The sequence below is a fragment of the Zootoca vivipara genome, chromosome Z1, assembly GCF_965207765.1.
Source record: "Zootoca vivipara chromosome Z1, rZooViv2.hap1.1, whole genome shotgun sequence".
Classification (NCBI taxonomy): domain Eukaryota; kingdom Metazoa; phylum Chordata; class Lepidosauria; order Squamata; family Lacertidae; genus Zootoca; species Zootoca vivipara.
This window is the reverse complement of record NC_142583.1, coordinates 51,697,482-51,721,335: the sequence shown is the minus strand read 5'-3', so window position 1 is coordinate 51,721,335 and position 23,854 is coordinate 51,697,482. Positions and strand designations below refer to the sequence as shown.

At 43.0% G+C, this 23,854-nt stretch overlaps 1 protein-coding gene and 1 long non-coding RNA gene across 2 annotated transcripts in view; one reads left to right on the top strand and one right to left on the bottom strand.

The window, feature by feature from the left end:
* Positions 1–1,384: 1,384 nt before the first annotated feature.
* ETNPPL (ethanolamine-phosphate phospho-lyase) lies at positions 1,385–15,336 on the bottom strand. Its single transcript, XM_035113202.3, has 13 exons — positions 15,225–15,336; positions 12,967–13,085; positions 12,675–12,834; positions 10,950–11,024; positions 10,111–10,204; positions 8,824–8,940; positions 6,946–7,028; positions 5,950–6,175; positions 4,641–4,795; positions 4,031–4,120; positions 3,649–3,779; positions 3,069–3,136; positions 1,385–2,409 (listed from the first exon to the last, which is right to left on the bottom strand). Exons 1-13 carry the CDS (start codon positions 15,275–15,277, stop codon positions 2,275–2,277), a joined length of 1,506 nt encoding a protein of 501 aa, XP_034969093.3. The 5' UTR covers positions 15,278–15,336; the 3' UTR covers positions 1,385–2,274.
* Positions 10,145–23,854, top strand: part of LOC148687381 (uncharacterized) — a 67,902-nt gene continuing 54,192 nt past the window's right edge. Inside the window, exons 1-2 of the long non-coding RNA XR_015947787.1 lie at positions 10,145–10,275; positions 23,235–23,394. This is a non-coding gene — a long non-coding RNA (uncharacterized LOC148687381). The remainder of the gene's footprint in view (positions 10,276–23,234; positions 23,395–23,854) is intronic.

Sequence of the window (23,854 nt, the reverse complement as noted above, 5' to 3'; positions counted from 1 at the left end):
CCAGATCGTGGGGGCGAAGCTGAGAGATAATGGCTTGCTTTCCAATCATTCTTGATTAAAATTTGCAATCAATTTCGGAGGTAGTGAAATCATCCAACAGGAATACTTACTCAGACATAAGGCAAAAGTGACAATTAACCTGTGATCAGATCTCTTGATGTTTCTGAGCATAATTACTTTAAAATATTAAAATCTCAGATTTTGATTGGCAGCAGAACTGGAGGCGGAGTGTGCGTTCTCTTGCTATTTTCCCTATCTAAATTCTTGCTGCCACAAAATTGCTGTTAGCCCATGCAAAGGAAAAAATAAAAATAAAATACAGGCTTAATACAGGTTCCAGAATTTCCCCTCTACTGAGTTGATAGCTGCTGTTAGTTGGTGGGGATGTTTTAGATTAGAAAAATGGTGTGGATAGGGGGACAATTAAACATACCCTGCTACAGCTTCCTACTCCAACTGCTTTTTTTGTGTGTGAAGTCTGATCATGTAGATTTTGGGCATGATGTGTCCACTGGCGCGCGACATCCACTTGTATCCCGGGGCAAAGTTCACTACCAGGAGCACCTGCTTCTGGGTTAGCGGAGCTCATTACCTGAAGCGTTCATAAGCAGGATGGTACTTAACCCAAGTTTCCACTGTAAAGGTAAAGTTTACTTTTCCAAAGTAAATTTTATATAAACTTTACCTTTATATATATCTGCCTATATCTATAATCTATTTCTAAAAGGTAAAGGTAAAGGGGCCCCTGACCATCAGGTCCAGTCATGTCCGACTCTGGGGTTGCGGCGCTCATCTCGCTCTATAGGCTGAGGGAGCCGGCGTTTGTCCGCAGACAGCTTCCGGGTCATGTGGCCAGCATGACAAAGCCGCTGCTGGCGAACCAGAACAGCACACGGAAACGCTGTTTACCTTCCCGCCGGAGCAGTCCCTATTTATTTACTTGCACTTTGATGTGCTTTCGAACTGCTAGGTTGGCAGGAGCTGGGACCGAGCAACAGGAGCGCACCCCGTTGCAGAGATTCGAACCGCCGACCTTCTGATCAGCAAGCCCTAGACTCTGTGCATTAACCCACAGCGCCACCTGGGTCCCTAATCTATTTCTAATTGTGCACAAATATGGACTCTGTCTCCTAGGGGTGCTCACTAATACTTTTGCATAATTCAGAATGCTTATGCACACTCGGCAATATGTGCCTGCAACCTCTGGACTGTTACTCATCTTCTCCAAGAAAGGAATACCCATATGCATTAATCATGTTAATTTATAGCCAAGCCTAGTTTGAGCTGAGTAAATGAGGCCCAAAGATCAACTTTAAGAAGAATGTAACCTTACCAAGTAATTATTAAATATTGATGGTTATTCATTTCATGACACAAGGACACGAAGGTTTAAAAATAGCTTTATTTTTATTTTTTGGAATAAACAAGAGTTTCCAGTAAATGGAAAACAAACGAGTGTCCTAACAGAGTTCATAAACAACACTGATAACAGCAGAGATACAACAGACAAATTTAGACCAAGAAGGCATACTGTCCAAATACAGCAGTGCTTCAAAGTTTTCATTTTCAATATAGTTAATCCTGTACAATTAATAATTATAATAAAATCTTTGTCATTGAATATTACAACATTGCTCCAGTGTGCATCCCTAGCTGGAAGGGGAAATTGTGTGTGCAAATAGGTGCTGTGTATGCTCCCTTTAATTTTTTTTAATAAAAAATCTGAAATCCATTTGAATGAGGGATTGGACTCACTCCCACCGCCACCAACATATTCAGGAAGCAAGCTGCACCGAGTTCAGTGGAACTTACTCCTATGTAAATGTGGATAGGGTGGCAGGCTAAAAAGCTGATTGGCAGGTTTTTGTGGAACACTCTTGGTTGTTCCATGTGTCCTCTGTTGTACTGCATGTGAGATTTACAAGATAAAAATATTTATTTCAGCATTGGCATGAATTGCCCCACCAGATAATTGCACAGTATAACAAACAAACCATTAAAACATGGGAAAATTATTACAATCTCAATACTGAAAACTGAGATTCCAAAATGACAAAGACACATCAGACAGTGAGTGTCAGTCAGTTAGACATCTGAAAAAAAACCCGAGGCCATGCTACCTTTGTACTATGGCTGCAAGCATGATGCTCCAAATTTAGACCTTAAGTAAATGGATGCTTCATCATAATGTATAACTAGCCAATATTCTTACCAATTATTGCACACACCCATTCATCCTTAAACATAGTTATTCTTGTTTATAGAATTTTCTTTTCATGTCCTGATCCTTTTGCAAGGCACTGTGTTGTTTTCAGCATAAAATCCATTTTTTTGTCTGCAGGCACTTCCATTGATATGGCTTATGCTTTCGTTGATGCATTCCAGCTGGGAGCTCCCGTCTGTGGGCATCTAAAACAAATGCACAATTTGATTGAATATGCAAATATTGGCGTCAGCAGATATTTGATGCCATGGGAACTGCCAGAACCACAGACCGGAACCACAGATTTTACAAGCCTGTGGCTCTAGGTTATCAGCATTCATTGGCGCAAAATGTAGGAGAGCTTGCTGGATTGGGCTAATGGCCCATCTAATCTAGCACACTGTTCTCACGGTGGCCAACCAGATGCCTGTGGAAAAGCTGAGGCCAGGACTCAAACAGGTCCCTTATCTGAGATGTTTACAATCAAATTTTAGACATTGCATGAGACAGAAGAGAGGCAAGTGTAGCAAATCAGCAGAGAGATGAAGTATGCAAAGCCAAGGATAAGAACAGAATGATGTGAGCAAATGCATGCACATACTGTAATTTAGGCATGATTTCAGTTATTACTATGGGTTATGCCAATGGTTTCTGGAATAGGTGAGCTGTTTGTATGAGTGTTGGGGGTGGGGGGAGAGCATGGCATGACATAAAGTGTACTGGGTGAAGTTTTATAAGACAGGAAAGTCTTCAGACAGCTCATAGGAACTTAGGAAGCTGTCTTATATTGAGCCAGGACAATGGTCCATCTAGATTACTTTTGTCAATATTGATTGGCAGTGTCATTTTGGGGTTTCCAACTTACTTTTCGTTTACTCTGTACACTTGTTGGTAATTCATCTCTGGTCCTGTTTATTGTTGAATCTTCTAAATCTGGGACAAGAGGAGGAGGGAAAAGTAGGTTTTCCATCATTAGGTACAGAAGTCACAAAGTGTAAAGAAAAAGCTCATGTGGTTTTAAATACTAGCTTATTTTCTTGTAGAACTAGATAAATTTTCTTTAGAATTCACTTAAGACGCACGTTTCAGCAACAAGCAACCTATCTAACCAGTATGAGTTCACCTGGGAGCTGAAATTATCCTGGCTGAATCAGTCCAGGTTCTGCAGTCTACATAATCTAATGTTGCATCTCCAACAATGATCAGACATCTCTGCAATGTGTCACAAGGTTATGCTGGACACTAGCTCTTGTCTGATTTTGACATCTGGAGTTGCCAAGTCTTTTTTATATCTTTAAATGTGCCAAGACACTAAGAAAGGCCACTGTACCCTTTCTCACTCCTTCCCCAGTTCTCTGCCACACTATTAACTACCTCTATTACCTATAGAACAAAATTGGAGACCGTATATGTAAAGGAACTGGTAGGCATGCAAGAATGCTTACCTGTGAGGATCTCATCAATCAGATCAACTACAAACTTTGCATCTTCCATAGTGAAGCACATGGGAGGCTTAAATTTCAAGATGTTTCGATAAGGTCCATCAGCACTCAGAAGAATCCTCTGTTCTTTCAGCCTGATTAGAAGGGAACACAGATTTAATTTGGAATGCAAACCCCAAAATGCATTTAGGTATGTGAAGTTATTATGTAGCCAGTTTCTTTAAAGATGCATTTTATGATTCTGGGCGAATTGTGAGGGCATCTTCAGTTACTCAGCCCTGACCCGACTATGAATTTCAGCTCCTTCAGTTTGAATGTCTAGCTTGGAAGTTGTAAAGTTAAAACTGATGAAAGGAATGTCTAAAGCAAGCCAGTATATATTTACTTGTAGATAATATGCTGGGCCTCAGCAGTGGCTGGCGTTCTCTTTTGTCGATCCTTCACAAGATCCACTCCAACAAACAAACCAACACCTCTGAAAAATATAAAGAAAAGGCATGGAATCAGAGGTGCAGCAATCAAATCTCAGTGTTGCACAAAAGGCACACAACTCCAAATAGTTTTACAATGTAGTGTGGTAGGTCTCCTGTGCAAAACCGTTATCTGATCTAAAATAAAAAAAAATTCCTTCAGTAGCACCTTAAAGACCAACTAAGTTTTTATTTTGGTATGAGCTTTCGTGTGCATGCACACTTCATCAGATACACTGAAACAGAAGCCACCAGACCCTTGTGTATATTCAGAGGGTGGGGGGTGGGGTGATGGGCTGATAGGAGTGGTAAACCTGTTGATGACTGTTAACGACCTGTAACTAGTTATCTGATCTGTTATTCAGGAGTTGTCAGTGGTGGTGGGTATGATTGCACCCACCACTGGAATGTGTCTCCTGGGTCTTCAGAGGGCAATGCAGCCCTTGGATTGAGGAAGCCACCCCTACGGTAGTTATACATTCTTCTAGATCTAAAAACTTTTTATGTTTTCCCTGTTGTGCCTACCTGACATCTCCCACCAGTGGATGCTTTTCTTTTTGTTCCTTCAGTAGTCCAGTGAGATAGTTTCCAACACGTGTGGCGTTCCCTTGGAGATCTTCTTTTTCTATGACATCCAAAACAGCCAGTCCAATTGCACAGGACACTGGGTTGCCCCCAAACTGAGGAGGGGAAATGACCAAAAAGAACCAGGTTATTGCTGCCTCAATTATTTCTTCATCCAAAGATTTGGATGAATGTTTTGAGCAAGACAGGGCTTGGTATCAGATTATTTTCTCAGGCAAACAATAAATATTGGGTGCAAATTTCCTTCTGTCTTTTTAACTTGCACCTTATTTGGTGCTACGGAGTGTCAAATTTCTTATTCGCAATTTCCATTTTGAAAAGTTTGAAGGGAAAAAGACATCACAGGGTTTGTACTGCTTTCCTACGCAGAGTGAAGGTTTGCTATAACTTAGGCTCCTGCTCCACTTGTAAAGAAATAAAACCGTAAGCGCCAGGGTGGTGTTACATATACACACACAAGACCATGTTTTCAATATTATTCGCATGACAAAGCTGTACATTTTCAATCAAAGTCTCATTTAGGTATTAAGAAGCTCAACCTTAGCATCTATTCAGTATGAGACTCAATTGGTGCATGCATGATATTGCAACATATGGTCAAACCTTACTAGATCGAATATTTCCTATCACCTTGTGCATAATGGGGAATTGAGAGCACACCTATCTTCCTTCCCCACCCTCCTGGTGTGCCATCAGTGTCTTCAAAAGATAATAATACTTTATGCCTATGCAGCAGTGCTGTGTGGAGATGAGATGGGGTTGGGGCAGCAGTGAGGGCAGAGGAACTCTGGGTTAGCCATGCTGGCCTACACAGTAGAATCCTGTCACTGCTGCAGCTATGGGCATAGAAGCCAAAGGACATTGGCCCAGATTGCATCAAGTTATGCCAAGTAGATGGAGAGGGCAGGTGTTATTTCACTTCACACCATACATAAGAGATGGATCAGGGCCAGATGCTGCCTGTTGCTGTTGTCTAAACTGGGTGAACTGACTTCACTGAAAAGCATTACTTGAGTCATTACCGGGTGCTCTGAACGGTTCTTCCTCTAACAATCTATGATGGTGCAATTATGCATGCCAAGTCAATGAACAAGCCCCTAAAACAGATATGGCCTTCCAAACATTGCTGAACTGCAACTCCCACCATCCCTGGGCTAATGATCATTGCAGTTCAGCAACATCTGGAGAGCCAAAGTTTCCTCATACCCGATTTATAACTACAAATGATAATATTAGAAGAGATGCTCACCGTATTGAAGTACTCTAGTCCAGAGGCACCAAAAGCTTCCGCAATCTCTCTGGTCGTAACTACACAAGACATGGGGTGGCCATTGCCAATTGGCTTCCCCATAGTGACAATGTCAGGCACAAAGTCTTCGCCTTGCAGCTGGAATCCCCAGAAATTTTTTCCAACTCGACCAAAACCAACCTGGACTTCATCAGCTATGAAAACTCCACCCGCTTTGTGGACAGCGCTGAAAATAAAAGGGAACAGAACAGATGCCTCACTGTCATGTATCACTGTCATGTATAACTGCCCTGCCGAAAATATGAGCGTTTACATGAAGACTTCAGTTATGGTCCTGCAAGGGGCATTTATAGCTGAGAATTCAGAAAAATGCTTATCAGGCCATATGCTCTTTATAGTATGGCCAGAAGATGGATAAAATTGACCTGAGTTCACTCTGTCAGGTCACAGAAGGATATGTGTGGTCTAGAAATATTGGCTAATAAGATCTGAAACACACAATGTGCAGGGCCTCCTGTATTCTCAAGTTCTAGGAATGATGTACCATGTGATTTTTCTTAATGTGCAGATCATCTCAGAGCTACTGTGCAATAAGAAGTTGTGATGTTCATTGCAAATAGCTCAGCATCCTGTTCTCTCAGTGGGTCAACCAGTTGCCTATGGGAATCCCATAAGCAGACTGTGATAACACATTAACTGGCTAGAAGCCATTAATAAACTTATCCTGTCTAGCCTTCTTTTAAAGCCATCCAATTTGTCTGCCATCACTAAACTTTGAGCAATACTTATATTCCTTATGTACCCCCCCAAAAAAAGCTACTTTGGGAAAGGCAGCTCCTACTACTGGGCAATATTTATTTACAATTTTTTTTGGTCATCATAGCAGTTTTAAGGAACAAAGATTAAAGCTACACAAAGAACCAAATAAGTAGACTCTTCCTGTGATTTTTATTAAGTAGCCTGCTGTAAGTAACCCATCCCAAGCACTATACATACTCTGCCACTTTCTGGAAATAGCCTGCAGGTGGAATTACTTGGCCTCCGCAACTCTGCATGGACTCAGCAATAAAGGCTGCAATCTAAGTAAGAGAAGATGTTATAAGAAGATCATTCCTCTGCTTACTCGTTTGCAAATGAAACAACAGCTACAGGCACGAACCCTATGAAAACAGGTGAGATAAATGAATATGCGGTTTGGGTAGCTATGTGGCATCTTGAACAGCTGTGAGCAACAGTAACTACAACAAAAATGGCAGAGGTGCCCAATTTTTCAATGCCAGGGCAAGCATCCAGCATAATTCTACAGCTCATTATTGACCCAATGCTCGAAGTCTTGGATTTACTGTGCACATTTGTTTAAAAACTCATTTAGTCGGCGTATTCTTGCAGAATACAAATGTGATACTGGAAGTATCTGATGGGTTCACTGTTCTGATGAGTTATTTATTACCTATTTATTATTAATGATTGTCCACATTTCAATAATTTAATTACTAAAGGTACTTTATATCAGCTTCACCCTGTGAACTCGTGAACCTTCACCAGCTTCATTCACATGGCATTCTGTGATAGCTGATTTAACCCCTTTCCCTATGGCTCAAAATGGGAAACAAACAAATGCATTGAAGATGTGCAGAGCTGTATTTTGGGCACCCCTGCTTCAGAAGAAGAAGAAGAAGAAAAACAACAACTTATGCAGAGCAAATCAGGATGAGGCACTTGACAAAAAGCCTACAGCTGGAAGTGATTCCAGTAGCTAGGAATGAAAACAAACAAACCAAAAAAGATTATTTGGGATCAGGAATCAACACCAGCAGATCAGATAGACTGGAACTAGAAGCTTATATTTTATGCATGCAGCTTTATGCCTTAGTTCTCCCCCAAGTCTGCCTGGAGAGTCAGCCCAAATCTGCTATTTAACTGACTGCCTCCCTCCCTCTTGCACAACCCTCCCAGAGTATCAGCAGGGGTCCATGCAAGCTGAACAGTGCCGTCTTCCTGGAAAGAAGGTCGAGTGGTAACGTGTAAAGAAGCGTACACTATATTCGAAGAGGTATACTACAGCCAGACAGTAGGAGGCTCCCCATAATCTGTGAAACTTTATGAACTGCTCCTGGCACAGGTCTACGGCACCAGAACCTATGAGGGAGATAATGTGAGGGGGAAGGGAGGAAACAGACAAAGGGAGGGAAATAGAAACTATCCGTTAGTTTCTTTTTAAAAAAGCTCAATAAGGAATTAAAGACAGATGGGTGGGCTCCTTTGGACTTTAAGGTGATGGGGAAATAGTGGCTCCAATCATGACTGGTGGGCATTTTAGGTTTGTATTGTTTGCTTTTGCAAATTCCTTCAAGTTAACCTTTCTGGAAGAGAAGTGACTAATAAGTTAGTATGATTTTATGTTGTTGCAAAAATAAATAAATGTAAGCCCCCTTTAGGCTCAAACTGGGTGGGGATTTTAGGAACAGAGGCTGTACACTGCAGTGCATTATAATTAGGGCACAATCCTGTGCCTTTTAACTGTTGCTACATACAGCCCCATTAATTTCAGCAAAACGTTCTATGTGCAGATTGAGAGTACAATCAAAATAGCGCTTTTATGCTTTAAGCCTGCTCTTATGTATGAAACGGAGGTTTAGATTTATGTATTCCTTTCTTTTTCTTTACTTGATCCTTATCTATTATTTTCTTGTGAGAGTTTTGAATGCAAGTTAAGGTAGGGGAGGGGGTAGAAGGCACCTTAAAATCCAAGAATCCAATAAAAGCAAAAGAAATTTCAACTTCCGGTATATAAAGCAGTCGAGTTCACCTAATTGAACAATTTCTCAGGACACAATCTGAACAGGCTTTCATGTTCCTCCATTGTTTACATACCTTGCGGCCGTTCTTCTGAGCCTCTTCAATTATCTTTTTCACATCATTGGCATAAGCGCTTCCTGGGTCTGAATGGTCCTCTCTATATTTTCCTCTGTATATATCTGGTGAAGGAGCCTAAAGAGTGGCAAAAGAAGATTTGAAATCTTTGAATGCAGTGTTCTTGTTTCCTCCTCCGGCAGGAACAAAACTGGCCTTAAAAACCCTATCTGGTGTGCACCTAGGAAGAGATCATGTAGGACATGATGATTTTCTTCTAAATCTTCCCACAGCAGGTTAATAAGAATCCATGCATCAGAAGTTTCCTGCTCGCCAGGGGGTTGGACTGGATGGCCCTTGTGTTCTCTTCCAACTCTACGATTCTATGATTCTAAGTACAGGAGGATCTTAACATTTCCAGTATTGTATAGGTCCACAGGTTTTCCATATCCCTGGCTTTCCAGGAGGTGGGACAGAAGGCAGATACGACAAAGAACTGAGACCATAATAACATACACTGGCTCATATCTAGTTCAATATCTGTTCTCAACTACCCCCTATTAGATGCTTGGAAGGCTCACATAAGAGAAATCCTCTGCCGCTTGTCCCCGTGATCTGGAAGGGTGCCAAGCTGAGGGAGCACAAAATATGTGTAAACTGTACCAAAAAGAATTATTGTGAAAATAAGAAATATTTAGGGGGAGGGGTGCCAAAAATGGTCCTCACTCAGGGCACTATATTACTAAAGCCTGCCCCTGTTGTCCATCAGTCAAATTGACATCAGTCTGAAGGGGCTCCAAAGTGTGTATGGATCTGTGTGTGCAGGGGGTCCTTTCAGGCATATCATGGGGGGAGGGTGCATTGGCATCTAGAAGGCAGGATGTTTCTGATTTCCAGATCATGCTGAACCTTGGAAGAGAGCTATGCTTACTAGCCAATGTCAGATTTATTGTCCATGCATTTTTCATGACAATTAAGAGCCACTTCCTAAGAGATTCTTGGATATGGGTTTGTTTTTTTAAAACATGCTTTTTTACTGTAGGTTAGCATGCATTTCCTTTTAATATACACAAGCAGGTACCTTCCATTTTTCAGGACAAAATATATCTCTGTCCATACACAATTCATCTTGTAAGAAGCGCCCCAGGCTTCTTACATTGATTAGGCCAACCAAAATATCACTAAATAGTATCTATTGATTTTTTGTGTGGAGGTATTGCTATGCAGTTCAGCTGTGCATTTCATTTGTATCTGCAATGAATAGAAATATGCTAAGGGCAGTAAGAATCCAGCATAATAATTACTTACCACGTGTACAAATTCCTTTTTGGCCTCTTTTCCCAGCTGATTAAATTTATATGGACTGATGTCAATCAGCGATGTAACATGGCCATGATAAGCACTGAAACAGAAGATGGATGCAAAGTGACTCCAGGGTGTGAAAGAGTTCAAGAGAAGCAGACTCTATTACAGGTTAGTTTTGCACATGTTTTACATAAGTTTTGCACCTAAACTGACAAAGAATCTCAGTTTAACCTTAGTTTTTTCTATGTGGCACCATTGCAGCAACATATTCAATGTCGTCGTTCACAATTTTCATTGTTTTTAATATTTATTATTATTATTATTGAACTACAAATGCAAGTATTCTCTAATTAATAGGAATTAGTAGACTGTTTCCCTCTATGACAGGCATCCCCAAACTTTGGCCCTCCAGATGTTTTGGACTACAATTCCCATCTTCCCCGGCCACTGGTCCTGCTAGCTAGGGATCATGGGAGTTGTAGGCCAAAACATCTGGAGGGCCAAAGTTTGGGGATGCCTGCTCTATGACATACAACTATGCAGAGACAACCCCTTCCTCACGGAAACGGATGAGTCAAAATAGAGGTTTGAGTTAAAATGAAGAAGTCTTGATGAAGTTAATGCATACATTTATTTACAGATCACTGTGTGCAGATCAGTGACCTCATTTGAGGTGAATGAGAAACTAACTGTGATCAGGGAAGTTCCATGCATGCAGAATCTTCAGGTATGGGGCTCTGGGTGCTTGGCTACAGACTGAACAGTCATTATAGTACCACATGACCCATCTGCATCATGTTGCAACGAACTGACCTCATCCATACCATCAGCATAATACTTACTGGTCAAGTGTAATCACGTCTTGGTGGCCCCTGTATTGGCGGGCCAGGCGCAAAGCGAGGTCATTTGCTTCAGACCTGCAGGACAAAATTAGAAGGCAATGAGAGAAGCTATTGTAACAGGAGAGCTACGTAATAAACTAGTCTTTTAAGCCAAAAATAAAATAACTCCAGACAGACATATGTCAAACTCTAATCCCCTAGAAATGATTACAATAGCACACCTATTGGATTCAGAGTGAAAACGTTGAATGAGGGCAGGATTCTCTCTGGGTTGAAAAGCCAAAGAGTTGCTTCACATGAACACACACATGGAAATGAAATTGTAGAATCGTAGAGTTGGAAGGGACCCACAAGGGTAATCTAGTCCAACCCCTGCAATGCAGGAATCTCAACTAGAGCACCCCATAGCGATCACATCTAAACCTATGTGAATTCTGCACCTTTGTTCATATCTTGATTATCATAAAATCTACAGCTGGACAGAAAATATGAAGTTGTGAATAGCTCAGCTTTGGTCTACATTGCTAATCTTGAGGGCTGCCCAGGAAAATGAGGGGGCATACAGGGTTGTGGCCATGATCTGGTGCCCCCTGTATGTGAAGACCTCCCTTTCTATGAAGAGATGTGGCCCACTGTGTACACAGAATATCCCTTGCTGAGGAGCCCCTGTGGGCATGGAGCTCACTGAATACATTGGAGCTGATAGGCGGAATTCCTTGGCCTTATCCAAAAGGCAGGGGGGTGGGGAGAGACACATTTTGCCATTGCACAATCTGGTTGTTTTGCATTTGGAGAAACTCTCTTGCTGCAATCTGTTGTTTCCTTTGCATCAAGCTTCTTCCTATGTTTTGTATCTAGTAAAACTGATTGTATCTAGTGAAACCTTTTTCTGCATATCTTTCATTTGCAGAGTCATAACCCTTATCTGCTGAAAGTACAGAGTTTCAGACTAGGATTAGGAAAACCCCGTTTCAACTCAACCATGAAGCTTTTTTCCACTGTCTCTCAGCCTACTCCACAGGGTTGTTGCAAGAGGAATAGAGGAGCAAGGGAAAGATGCATGTTGCCTTGAGCTCTTTAGTGGGATAGATGGGTCAGAAATGTAAAATATAAACAAATATGTACAGTGGTACTTCGGGTTACAAACACTTCAGGTTACAAACTCTGCTAACCCAGAAATAGTACCTCAGGTTAAGAACTTTGCTTCAGGATGAGAACAGAAATCGTGCTCCGGCGGCGGGGCGGCAGCAGGAGGCCCCATTAGCTAAAGTGGTGCTTCAGGTTAAGAACAGTTTCAGGTTAAGAACGGACCTCCAGAATGAATTAAGTTCTTAACCAGAGGTACCACTGTACTAAATTCAGGTAGGTAGCTGTGTTGGTCTGACGCACTCAAAATAATTTTTTTAAAAAATAGTCCAGTAGCACCTTAGAGACCAACTAACTTTGTTCAAGGCTTTTGTGTGCATGCACACTTCTTCCGATACACTTCTGTGTGCATGCACACCTCTTCAGATACACTGTGTATCTGAAGAAGTGTGCATGCACACAAAGCTTATACCTAGAACAAACTCAGTTGGACTATTTTTTAATAAACAGATACTGTGACCATATGAATTTTTGCCCACATGCAAACCTGGCCACAACCTTAGAAAGCCCTATATTTGTTAACTACATTCTCTCATCATCTCCAAAAGATAATAGCAATGAAAAGTCCTTTAGCCATACCCAGAGTTCACGAAGTAGCAAACAGAGAGAGGCTCTGGGAGGGTCGCAGTGAGACGCTTGGCATACTGGACCAGATTGTCGTGCAGGAAGCGAGAATTGGTGTTGAGTAACTCCATCTGTTTCACCGCAGCCTTGATCACATCTGGATGGCTGTGTCCAACTGGAAAGGACCAAGTAAAGAGAAGTCAATGAACCCATTTGAGAGTACCTGAAAAAACACCCCAAATCCAACACCTAAAATGAATGGGAGCACTTTAAAAGTTGCCAACATATATTAAGCCACAGTTCTTACCATGTGCTACGTTGTTAATGCAGTCCAAGTATTTTTCTCCATTCTCATCAAACATATACTGCCCACGGGCACACACAATCTTAATGGGGTCCTTAGCAAAGAAGACCTTGCATGAGGGCCTGAAAAACACGAAAGCATTGTTTTAGTTTAGGTCTGCTAAAAAGCTCCTTCTCCAGACCACTGCATACACTTGTAAAAACACGTAAATGCAGCAAATTCATTACGGTCCATCAGGAGTCCTCAAGCATTGTCCTGGGGAGACTCAGTCGGTGAGGGGAAAATAGTAAATTATGTCTCTCCAAGTGTAAATATGGCTGGCTTCACGGAACACCCATCATACCGGTAGTACAGGAATTGCCTTAGGGAAAATTTGGTATCTCTTCCCACCTGTGAAAAGTACAATAACTTAAATCTGATATATTGCTTAACTCTAGAGACACCAAGCCAATCTCCAAATATCAGAGTTATTTTGGACATGTGCAGGGTTCTGTTCCCTCACCACAAACAGCATAGACTGGGAAAAATTGGGAACCATTCATTAAGAAATTAAGAAACCTGCCACACAAAAAAGGCTCCATCCATTTCCTCTTCCACACTCTCCCTTGGGTGCACACAGCTGCTTCCATGAGAGAGCTGTCTGCACAGCAGGGCTTCTAATGGGGAAGGGAGGGGTTCCCAGGGTGTCTGTAGGACTCCCATGCATTAAGAAGGGGAGAACAATGCAACCTGGACTGCGTCTCTTCCTAGTTTTTTTTTATGAACCATAAGAAGACAGCCCCAAAGAATTGAGCCCTAACCTTTTGTTTGCTTTGGCTGGCCTTTTGTATCTTTAGCTGGTTCCCAGCTTCTCCTGTATGCCAATGGAGCCAAAATAGCTTATTATTGTATTAAGGATGAAATAATAATCCAAGGGAGACAACAACTCTCAGAGTTTGCACAGAACTTTTCGCCTCTTTGGCAGGCAAAATTCCAGGCTTGGCTTTGCAGAACGCCCAGGATCCACTTGGGTTATGCAAGGACTGCGAGTACAGTGTATCAACTGGTTACACAATCTTACATGCTTGTTTAATGCCAGTGACATCACATGCACCTCTGTGATTTACTGCACTTGTCCAAGTTTCCTTTGGAAGGTCAAACACTGATCCACCTTTCTGGCTGTTAATCTGACTATTTATACAGGGGTTAGATAAGGGCACAGATGTCCTACGCACCAGAGGCAAAGGAGATTTTTTGGACTGCCAGATGGGGTTTTCTACAGTATTCAAGCATGTATGTCTTAGTATCACACCCCAGAGAAGTGAATAATTTTCATTATCAGCAGGGCTTCAAATATATTAGGTAAGCATATGACCCATCAAAAGTTAAGTGCTTTAAAAGACTTAAATTCTATGCAAACTGTGGGTCCCAACATTTGCGAAAATGAACATATTTGCACTGAAATTTCCAAGCAAGCAGGCTGCAACTTCCAAGGATTTCAAGAGGAGGTTTTTTAAAGCATGTGCTTGACTTTCCCATTGAAACTGTTGCTTTTAAATCCTTTCTATTTATGAAAAAGAAAATATTCGTGATAGTTCAAATACTCAAATATGGATCCTTTCAGAAAATGTGACAATTTAGGGCTATGGAATATGTTAGTGCAAGATAATGTCAGAGGCTTTTTATAAAGGGAAAGTGGCAGTTCTGCAGATGGCAGGGACAGGGCAAATAAATGTGCAAAAGATGTACAACTCTCCTCAGTCCCGGCGGCTCCCTTTTGCATTAATTTATAGGACCCCCCCCCATGCCCATCAGAAAATACATTGCTCCAAAGAGGTCCACAGGAGAGAGAAAGGGAGAAGGTTTTGAGAGGTTGGTTCCCACCCCCTTTCGATTTGGTTCAGAGTTTGATCTGGCCAGGATGATCGTAGACCCCACCACCTTGATTCTGCACCCCACTCCCAACCGTAGAGAGATCCTGGCCACCCTCTCCGCTAGGGAGATCGTTTGCAGGTAGCCTTACCGCGCAGGTAGAGGACCTGCCGGGATCTGTTAGCTGAGATCTACGGACGACTGGCAGTATACAAATTTAATAATAAATAACAATCTTGCCGGAGGAAGAATGAGAGGGAATGCAGAATGTGCGGGAGAGACGGGGGTGGAAGTTGGTAAGCTTTTTTTCCCCCCTGGGGCGCGCGAGAGCTTTGCATGCCTGCGCCGGTGCGCCACCTCCCCTCCGCCCCTCTCGGCTCCCCTCGCTTTGCTCCTCTAGGCTGGCTCACCCGATGTGCTTCCTCCGCAGCTCCAGCGTCTGTGCCTTGCTGTACATCTCCATCGTGCCTGGTTTCGCGCGCCTGGTCTCTCTCTGCAGCCCCGGGGATCTCGCCCTGCGTTGCTCCCGGGCAGCCGCAGCCGCCTTTTATCCCATGCCCGGCAGGCCCCGCCCCCTGCGCGCCGCCCATCTCCGCGCCACCCGCCAAAGTGCCAAGGCTGGCTTCCAGCCATCTCTTATTCACCCGCGCGAGGTAGTCCTCAAACCACCCCACTCCGTCGCCCTGGAATTCGGAGTAATTCAGTCCGGCTGGTCTTCCCACCACCGTCTCTCCGCTTGAACATTTCCCTGGGGTTATCCCCGTTCAGTCCGTTGCAGCAAAGAGCAAGTAGGGAATAAACAAACAAATAAATAAGGTCGTTATTGTTCTTTGCTGTTGGGAAGCCGCTTTGAGATTCATTGCAGTGCAAAGTGGCACAGAAATATAATCCAAAGCAGCCAATAAGATAGCTCGGGGCAGGGCCGGATTAGGTTTGATGAGGCCCTAAACTCCTGAAGGTAATGGGGCCCTTTATATGTCCAGCTGTCCTTTGTCAACAACAAATTGTAGCTGTTTTTTCTGTTGATTATATTCTATATAGTAATTTATGGACTTAATAGGTATCAAAACTATTTGCACATAACAGAATAGGAACCTACACAACACAAAACACTGTTGCTGTGTGTACGTTTTATTTTATTTGTTTTTTATCTTACATTTTGGAAATGTTCAACCAGGGTTTACTTTTTTTCCTTTACATTTTTGTGGGGGCCCCCAAGAGAGTGGGGCCCTAAACTATAGCTTGTTTAAAGGTAAAGGTAAAGGGACCCCTGACCATTAGGTCCAGTCGTGACCGACGCTGGGGTTGCGCGCTTATCTCGCATTATTGGCTGAGGGAGCCGGCGTATAGCTTCCAGGTCATGTGGCCAGCATGATAAAGCCGCTTCTGGCAAACCAGAGCAGCACATGGAAACGCCGTTCACCTTCCCGCTGTAGCGGTTCCTATTTATCTACTGCCTACTTGCATTTTGACGTGCTTTTAAACTGCTAGGTTGGCAGGAGCTGGGACCAAGCAACGGGAGCTCACCCCGTCACAGGGATTCGAACCGCCAACCTTCTGATCAGCAAGCCCTAGGCTCAGTGGTTTAACCACAGCGCCACCTGGGTGTAAATCCAGCACTGCTTAGTGGTAGACTCTTAATCTCTGGATCATGGGTTCGAGCCCCACATTGGACAAAAAGATTCCTGCATTGCAGAGGGTTGGACTGGCTGATCCTCCTCGGGGCCCCTTCCAACTCTGCAGTTCTATGATTCTATGTAGACTGTCCCCTCAAGAGGTTGTTGTACCATCTCTGACCCTTGGCAATTGTGGCTGGGATGCTGATGGGAGCTGGAAGGCAGCACAATCTGGAGGGGCCACAGATGCCCCATCCCTGCATCCTTTGGATCCTTTGTGATCCAAAGGAAAGCAGAGCAATGTGTTTGGCACTAGGTTGGCAGCAGAAGTTGCTGGGAGGAGGTGTACAAGGAGCCATCCAACTGTCTTATGGACTTCACTTCTTCGTATTTGTGTAGTTTAAAGGTAAAGGTACCCTTGACTATTAGGTCCAGTCGCGGACAACTCTGGGGTTGCGGCGCTCATCTCGCTATATAGGCTGAGGGAGCCAGTGTTTGTCCGCAGACCCCTTCCGGGTCATGGGGCCAGCATGACTAAGCCGCTTCTGGCGAGCCAGAGCAGCGCATGGAAACACCATTTACCTTCCCGCCGGAGCGGTACCTATTTATGTACTTGCACATGCTTTCAAACTGCTAGGTTGGCAGGAGCTGGGACTGAGCAACGGGAGCTCACCCCGTCGTGGGGATTCGAACTGCCGACCTTCTGATCGGCAAGCCCTAGGCTCTGTGGTTTAGACCACAGTGCCACCTGCGTCCCTTATTTTATGTACTTTAGCCCTTAGCCTTTTCTTCCCCCCAAAATATCCCACATGGCAGCACAGGTTTAGGATCAAAGTTTTCCTTTGCATTCATCAGGAAAGGCATTGTCCAAAAGAGGGCTTTGTTTGTGGCAGCCCTCCTCACAAGAACATCTTCACTGGACAACTCCCAGCTTATGCTGAAGATGCACCACTTTGCCCTGGTCTTGGACAGCTAAGGTCCATCTTTATGGGACTCCACCTGTTCTGTTTTGCTTAATCTACCGTATATATTGTACTCCTTTTGGCTTGGAACGGATGCACTTGTTTGTATAATGGTACACAGACTGTTCTACTTCTTTTACTTGTTCTTAATTGCACTGTTGCATTGCTGTAAGTAACTCACCCTGGGAACAAAACAAAACAAAACAAAGGAACAAAAAGTTTCAGAGACAGACTCCCCTGCAGGGCTGTTGAACTGGAATTGAGATGCAAATTTAATGCCATCAGAGTTCGGTGGAATAGAGTCTCCAAGTGGCCAGTGTGATATGGAAGATAAATGGTCCTCTTTAAATGGGAATGGATCACACCCACTGTGATTGGATCTTGCTTTTCTTTGTTGCCCACATTGCAATGGGGCACACCTGTTCACTTGCATCTGTTGAATAACCTCTCTTCTCTTGTGGCCTGTAGCATCATGCATGGATCTGCCAACTGAGAAGAACATTTCATGTGTCTAATGAAGTGCACTCCAACTCACCAAAAAAACAAACCAACCTTAACAACGTAAAGTTAAGCCTCAGGGGCTACCAGGTCCCTTGTTGTTCTTGCTGGAACATGCTAACATAGCCTTAGTAATCCTAATACAAACACAGTGAAGTAAGCTGCTAATGTTATTATCCCCTTATTTCAGGAGGAAATGCTGAAGCCAGGAAAATACTGGCGAGATCCAACTAGCTTGCATTCTTTGTTTATCACCACACCCTTCGTTCCCTCTGTTGGTGTGAAGAGGTACAGTACTTATGGAAGAGGTAATCAGCATTATGGGAGGTGGTATATACTTCCTAATGCCATTAGCATACAAAATAGAAGCAGAAACTGGTTGATGTGTTTGATGGGATTGTCAAGTTTTGGCAAAATCTCATACACAAGTTCGAGGTGGGCACCTTGGTTAGAAAGTGATCTCATCAAAATGTTGTAAGAACCCCATAAGAGCCCTCAAGCAGGACATGAAAGCAATGACTCTCCTCCTCTCACACTCTAGAATGTGATTATATCGCCTCTTGGCCTGGAGGAGGCATATAGTTGTCATGGTTGGCATGGATAGAGTTCCCCTCTGTGAAGAGCTAACCTGTTTTGCAGCGTTACCTTTACTCCAAGGAAACCCTAGCCACCTTTTCGAGATGGCAACACCCTTAGTATGGCCAGTGAGGCAACTGCAGAGCCAGCAATGGGCACACTGCCTGCGCACAATGTGGAGACCAGGATTCTTGTACCAGTGACATTGTGTTGCGGGGGTTAGAGTGCTGCACTCACACCTGGGAGACCAGGGTTCAAATCCTTGCTCAGCCATGAAGCCTACTGGGTGGCTTTGGGCCAGTCACTGTCTTTTATCCTCTCAGTTGTGAAGATAACAATGGAGAGGGGGGGAGTGGGATATAAATGTAATAAAAAATAAAACTATAAACATCTTTTGGTGCAGCCTGGGCGAGCTACCATTCCATTTTAAAGGCCCTGCTCACATTTTCCTCTGGTGGCATCCTGTGACAATCTTTTCCCATTTCTATGAATTCCAATAGCCTCTGATGTGCATGTATGATTTCTGCTATCTTGGATGTGGTGTGGGTGGGTTTAGGAAACTAGCTTTTACCCATTCACATTAATGACTATTCCCAACTGAGGTCCATTAATTTCAGTGGGTCTACTTTCAGCAAAAGTTAGTTACGTTATAACCCAGTGAGTGGAAAGGCCCCTAGTGACAATGATGTGAACGGAAGTATGCAGGGCAGGTCTACTATGGTATTTTAAGTAAGCAAGCCTTCATTGTGAATAAAGTTACTTTGTTTTTCAATTATGCTGCTTGCCACCAGTTTTCTTGGAGGTGCTTTGAGGAAGGAAGGGTGATATTTGGTTTTGAATTGCATGGGATTTTTGAAGGCATAGTAAAGCAAATCCTATGGGGTAGAAAACAATAAAGAAATCAGCTTCTAATATTGTGTGGTTTTTTACGCATTTAAAAATTAGCTTTTTTAAAAAATAAAATAATTTATTACACTTTTCTGCCACAATTAAACAGAGTTGCCAGTGGTCTTCTATCCTTGGCAGCAGATTAGGTCCACCCATGGAGCTCAGAATGTTCCTGCACCATGTGAGGGAAGCTTCTGACTTTGTGCCAACCCATAACTGGAAGATTGCCCAGCTTAGATGTACTCAGCTAATTCAGTGGGCCTTACTGGGGAAAGTGCAACATGCTGCTATTTATCCATTTATTAGAATATGTATCACTGCCCTAGCATTATAACTCAGGTGCACATCAGAATGTGTTAAAGCTCCTGATTAATTACCCTAATTAAACCCCAGTTTATACCCATGGCTTGCAAAAGCCAATTTGAATAATTTCAGATTTGAGGGACATTAAGGTGTTTCTCTCACCATGGGATCAACACTGTGTGGAGGCTAGCAAGCTTACCCCTGCTCCCTCCACCACCCTCCACAAGAGTGGATGCCCTGTTCTGCTCGCGTACATTTGCTCATGTTCTATTCCCTGTACATTTTAGAACCCTGGAAAAAGCAAGGTTCTAAAGCAACCAGGTAGCCTACACAAGTCCAGGCAGCTTTCTAGTATAGATAGTCACCCTCTGATTTGTAGCAGTGGCATGTATACTTGTCCCCAATTCCTCTTCCATGTGCTGTTAATCATGGGTAAAGGGTCACCTGAGATGGAATAATACTATTTACTTATCTATTGCATTTTTATCCACTCCCGTGTGCAAAGGGCAGCAACTAAGACGATCAAGGGTCTGGGGAACCAAGAATTATGAGGAACGGTTGAAGGAGCTGGGTATGTTTAGCCTGGAAAAGAGGAGATTGAGAAGAGATAAGATTTGTTGTTGTTTAGTCGTTTAGTCGTGTCCAACTCTTCGTGACCCCATGGACCATAGCACGCCAGGCACTCCTGTCTTGCACTGCCTCCTGCAGTTTAGTCAAACTCATGTTCGTAGCTTCGAGAACACTGTCCAACCATCTTGTCCTCTGTCGTCCCCTTCTCCTAGTGCCCTCAATCTTTCCCAACATCAGGGTCTTTTCCAAGGATTCTTCTCTTCTCATGAGGTGGCCAAAGTATTGGAGCCTCAGCTTCACAATCTGTCCTTCCAGTGAGCACTCAGGGCTGATTTCCTTAAGAATGGATAGATTTGATCTTCTAGCAGTCCATGGGACTCTCAAGAGTCTCCTCCAGCACCATAATTCAAAAGCATCAATTCTTCGGCGATCAGCCTTCTTTATGGTCCAGCTCTCAAATATCTAAAGCCATCTTCAAATATCTAAAGGGCTGTCACATGGAAGATGGAGCAAGCTTATTTTCTCCTGCTCTGGAGAATAGGACCAGAACTAATGAGATTCTGGTAAATACCAGGAAGAACTTTCTTGCAGTAATAATTGTTCGACAGTGGAATGGACTCCTTCGGGAGGTTGTGGACTCTCCTTCCTTGGAGGTTTTAAGCATAGGTTGAGTGATCATCTGTCATGGATGCTTTATTTGAGATTCCGGCATTGCAAGGAGTTGGACGAGATGGCCTTGGGGTCCCTTCCAATTCTACAATTCAATGATTCTATGAACCTGGGCTACTGAAGATATGGGTGCATTTGGAAAGTTATTTCTACACACCCTGCCTAAATTTGGCACAAATAAGCTGTCATAAACAGTTTCAGGAATGAGCTCACCTGAGTCTGGTATAGCAAAAAGAAGAAAAGAAAAGAAAGCATAACAAAGAGTCTTGGGGCTTTTTAGGCCAGCAGATGTATCACAGCCCAAGCTTTGTGGGCCCTAACTAACTTCATCAGATGCACGAACTGATCATGCATATCAGTTGGCAGATCTTAAATACACTCAAGAAGGAAGAAGAAAGGGGGATGTCATTATAAAGTGAGTCAGATGGCCCAGAGACCTGCAAAGGACAGGTGTGGTTTTTTGCATTATTATTATGAAGAACTCAAATGCAATCAGAATAATGTCAACTGCTCTGCAAGTGGAATGAATTGGAAAAGCAAAGACGAATGGCCGACATGAAGCAAAGGAATACAGTTACTTTCTGAAGTGGGCTATTACTTCCAGTCTCTAGTGAACCCAGGTCCTCTCAAAACTTCTCAGCTATTTCAGCGCAGCTGATTCCCAAGAATCATGCACAGGAATGAAGCCCAAGGCAAAGGAGATGTAGCACACTACAGTTTGCATGGCCCAGACATATCAGAACATGCATGTTAAGCCAAGGGTGTTGTTAGGGGGTGGTCTAGGGATGCCAAACCCCTGGTATTTACCACTGGGTCCTTTTATTAAAGTATCACTGTCATAATCTTTATCACAATTTTACTTTGCAGCCTGCTCAACTGCCCTGCAGGCAAGGTGTATGTATTGGCTACTGGCTGTCTTAATTAGCCAAGGGCCCAATCCAAATAGTGTGTTTTGGGCCCAGAAATTCCTGTGCATCAACAGCCTTTACTAGTCTCCAGATGTTTTGTGCTGGTTGAGACTGATAAGTGTTGGTAGTTCAAACACCTGGAAGGCACCAGGTTTGTGAAAGGCTGGCTCAGCAAGAGCCAGAGATTTTTTCCTCTGAGGGTCAGCCGTTCATGTTCCTTTGCCTTGTGTCTTTCAAGTACCAGTACTTGTCAGTGGCCTGGTGTTAAGCTTCCCCTTTCTGAGAGAGAGGAGATGGAACCAATGGCCAACTTTGCATCTTCTGACTAGGAGGCCAAAGGGCAAGACAGCAGTGAGGTTGGCATGGTGCAAATGCACCAGCATTTCCATTTGACGTGGAAACCACTGGAGTGCAATTTCTTCCCATCTTGCCATCTGGATATCATGAAACCAATATTTATATTCTGAAACATGGTTTTGCTCGGATAAAACAGAAACTATTTTTGCCCTTTTACACTCGTTCCGTCATCTGTTTCTCGGTTGCATCCGAAAACCTGGCAGAATAAATAATCAATTTGGTTTAAAACCAGCCAGGCTGTCGAAATTCTAGGCAGTCTTAATTTGTGCTCCAAAGCTGATTTTTTTTTTTTACTGCCTTGAATTTTCTTTTTCTTTTTCAACTGTTCTGCATTATGATGCAAGAGATGTAGCTCTGGGCTCACATGCTTAATGGTGACCTAGTTACAAACTTTGGTTTCAAACTAAATGTAAACAAGAACCAACAAAGTCTGGGCATTGTTTCAGTGCCTCATCATGAAAATAAACAAGTGAGGGAATCTATAAGGGCTCTTAAGGACAACAACCTTCCTTGTCAATGCCTGCCCTCTAGTGGTAACAAATAGCCTCAATATCAAGGACCCCTAAAAACATGCAAGGCGTATCAGCGAAACACTACTTATCAGGGGAGACTTATCAATTTAGCAGTCCCCAATAAGTACCACTAAAGCTGATCTTGTTTTCATTTGGAATCCATACTTTTTCAGCTGTATGCACACTGCCCGGGGCTATTTAGTCAACGTACGGCCATTGCTAGGTGCTTAAAGAACTCCACACATTTGTAACAAATATGTTGATAAACTTTTAATATGCTGGTTACAGGTAGGTAGCCGTGTTGGTCTGGATCGAAGAAGTGTGCATGCACACGAAAGCTCATACCAAAATAAAAACTTAGTTGGTCTTTAAGGTGCTACTTTTAATATGCTAATTTTTATATATTGATATTCCCTAGGAAGAGGGATTGTTTGGTAAACTGCATTTGGAATTGTAGCTCTGCAAGGGATTACGGGGTCTCTTAACAATCCTCAGCAACCTTTTGCCTACATTACCAGGATTTTTACGTCATTTTCTTCATTGCTTTTCATCCTTGTACAGAGCTCTCTGAGCATCTGCTGCATCGTATATTTCTACAGCTGCTTGAAAAACATTCCAAATTTACAGTTGGAGACTTACATTTCATGCGAGAGAAAGGTGTCACATTCTGCAGAATGAATGGCACATGTGAATACCCTCATCACGTGCACTGTAAAAAGCAGTAAGTATATGTAATAGCATAAGGCTTGTTGATTTTGGCTGCGTATGTTTCTGCCTTTATTGTGTAATTAAAACCAGCAAGTACGGACCAGTGCAATCCTAAAAGGCAATGCTGAATTTCGGGCAGGAGATATTTCCCCTCAAAAGCCTTTTCCTGTTAAAGAACATTTAGAGCCCATCATTGAATTAATCACATAAGAGATAGTGAAAAATATGGAAAGTTCATTTACCGTTCTACCTCCTGCTGAAGTGTAAACAAGGAATTACAAATGAATAGGATTGAAACCAAACTATTTCACAATGAAATTACCAGGAACTTCTTATCTATGGATAGTTAACAGCTCTTGGGGCTGGGGCAAATTTACATGATACACCCATGAGGGTGGATGGGGGAAATTCTCTGCGTAATGGCACCATTAAATCAAGGTTAAATAGTTGGCTAAAAACTTTTGAAGAGAACT